Below are 1,026 nucleotides of genomic sequence, written 5' to 3' on the forward strand. Positions count from 1 at the left end.
GTCAGCACAGCCAGCAGCGCCAGCGGGATGCCCCATCCTCCGGCCATCGCCTCTCCTGGCACCGGGCAGCGAGAGCGGGACCAGGCGAGGGGCAGGCGTTGCTCTTGGGCCGGGGAGCTGTGTGCTGGGGGCCCCGTGCCCGAGGGACAGGGCCCCCCCAGGTGCTCAGCCAATAGGAGGGAGCCCCGAGGCTGACACAGCTGTTCCCAGGCAGAGCAGCAGCGCAGAGCGCCCTGCAGAGCAGACAGATGGACAGACGGATGCCCAGAGAGAGCCCCACTACCAGGACATGGCTTGCGGGGCCCCACATCAGGGTTCTCCTCGGGGCCCGGCTCCCCCGCTCTCTGAGAGCCTCGGGGACGCTCTCCCGTCCCTATGGGTGTGGGCCAGATCCTGCTCCCTGCCCTGGGGTGCAGTGGGGCAGGGCTGCAGCCAGGGGCAAGTGTCAGAGGGAGCCCTGCGGGGCCCGGCTCTGCCTGGTGACGGGTGATGCTGCCCAGCCTTGCTCCTCACTGGTCCTCGCTGGGACTCCCCGTCCCGGCACTGGGCAGGACCGGGGTGATACCCTGAACTGTCCAGCCTCTGCGGCGATGGAGACTGGTTGCTGGTTGCATGCTGGGAGCCCACCCGGGTGGTGGCAAGGAGACCCCAGGCCCCAGGAGACCCCTGGCATGGGGAGGGCGTTGGTGGGGCTGGATCCCACACGTGCCCTGGGAGGTGCTGGGTGTCGGTGGGGGACCGGTGAGAAGAGGCCTTCCCCCCCCTCCCCTGCCCCTGGGACCACCCTGCAGGGGTGTGAGGGCTGCCCCCACCGAATCCCTTGTCCTGTCTGTCCTCTGCAGGGCCTGGGAGCAGTGGGCTCCAGGTGAGACCCAGTTCCCAAACCGTTTGGGGGAGCTGCTCCCCCGCCTTGCTGAACCCCGGGAGCAGCCTCTTGGCTCGGTTCTGCCCTGGCTCCCTCCTGCCTCCTCCCTTCCCTTGGCCTCTGTCCCCTCATCCTCCCCTGCTCGTGTCCCCTCCCAGCCC

General features: G+C 69.8%; 2 protein-coding genes across 2 annotated transcripts in view; both read right to left on the bottom strand.

Annotated features, from left to right (window-relative positions):
- Positions 1-116, bottom strand: part of LOC103907346 (HLA class II histocompatibility antigen, DR alpha chain-like) — an 8,701-nt gene extending 8,585 nt beyond the window's left edge. The window contains exon 1 of the mRNA XM_009289537.2: positions 12-116. Within this exon, the coding sequence (XP_009287812.1) occupies positions 12-47 (36 nt within the window). The 5' untranslated portion in view covers positions 48-116. The remainder of the gene's footprint in view (positions 1-11) is intronic.
- Positions 117-165: 49 nt separating this feature from the next.
- The window catches only part of LOC103907626 (bromodomain-containing protein 2), an 8,784-nt gene continuing 7,923 nt past the window's right edge, over positions 166-1,026 (bottom strand). The window contains 1 exon segment of the mRNA XM_019474727.1: positions 166-233. Within this exon segment, the coding sequence (XP_019330272.1) occupies positions 166-233 (68 nt within the window).

Source organism: Aptenodytes forsteri, unplaced genomic scaffold, assembly GCF_000699145.1.
Source record: "Aptenodytes forsteri isolate BGI_AS27 unplaced genomic scaffold, ASM69914v1 Scaffold474, whole genome shotgun sequence".
Taxonomy (NCBI): domain Eukaryota; kingdom Metazoa; phylum Chordata; class Aves; order Sphenisciformes; family Spheniscidae; genus Aptenodytes; species Aptenodytes forsteri.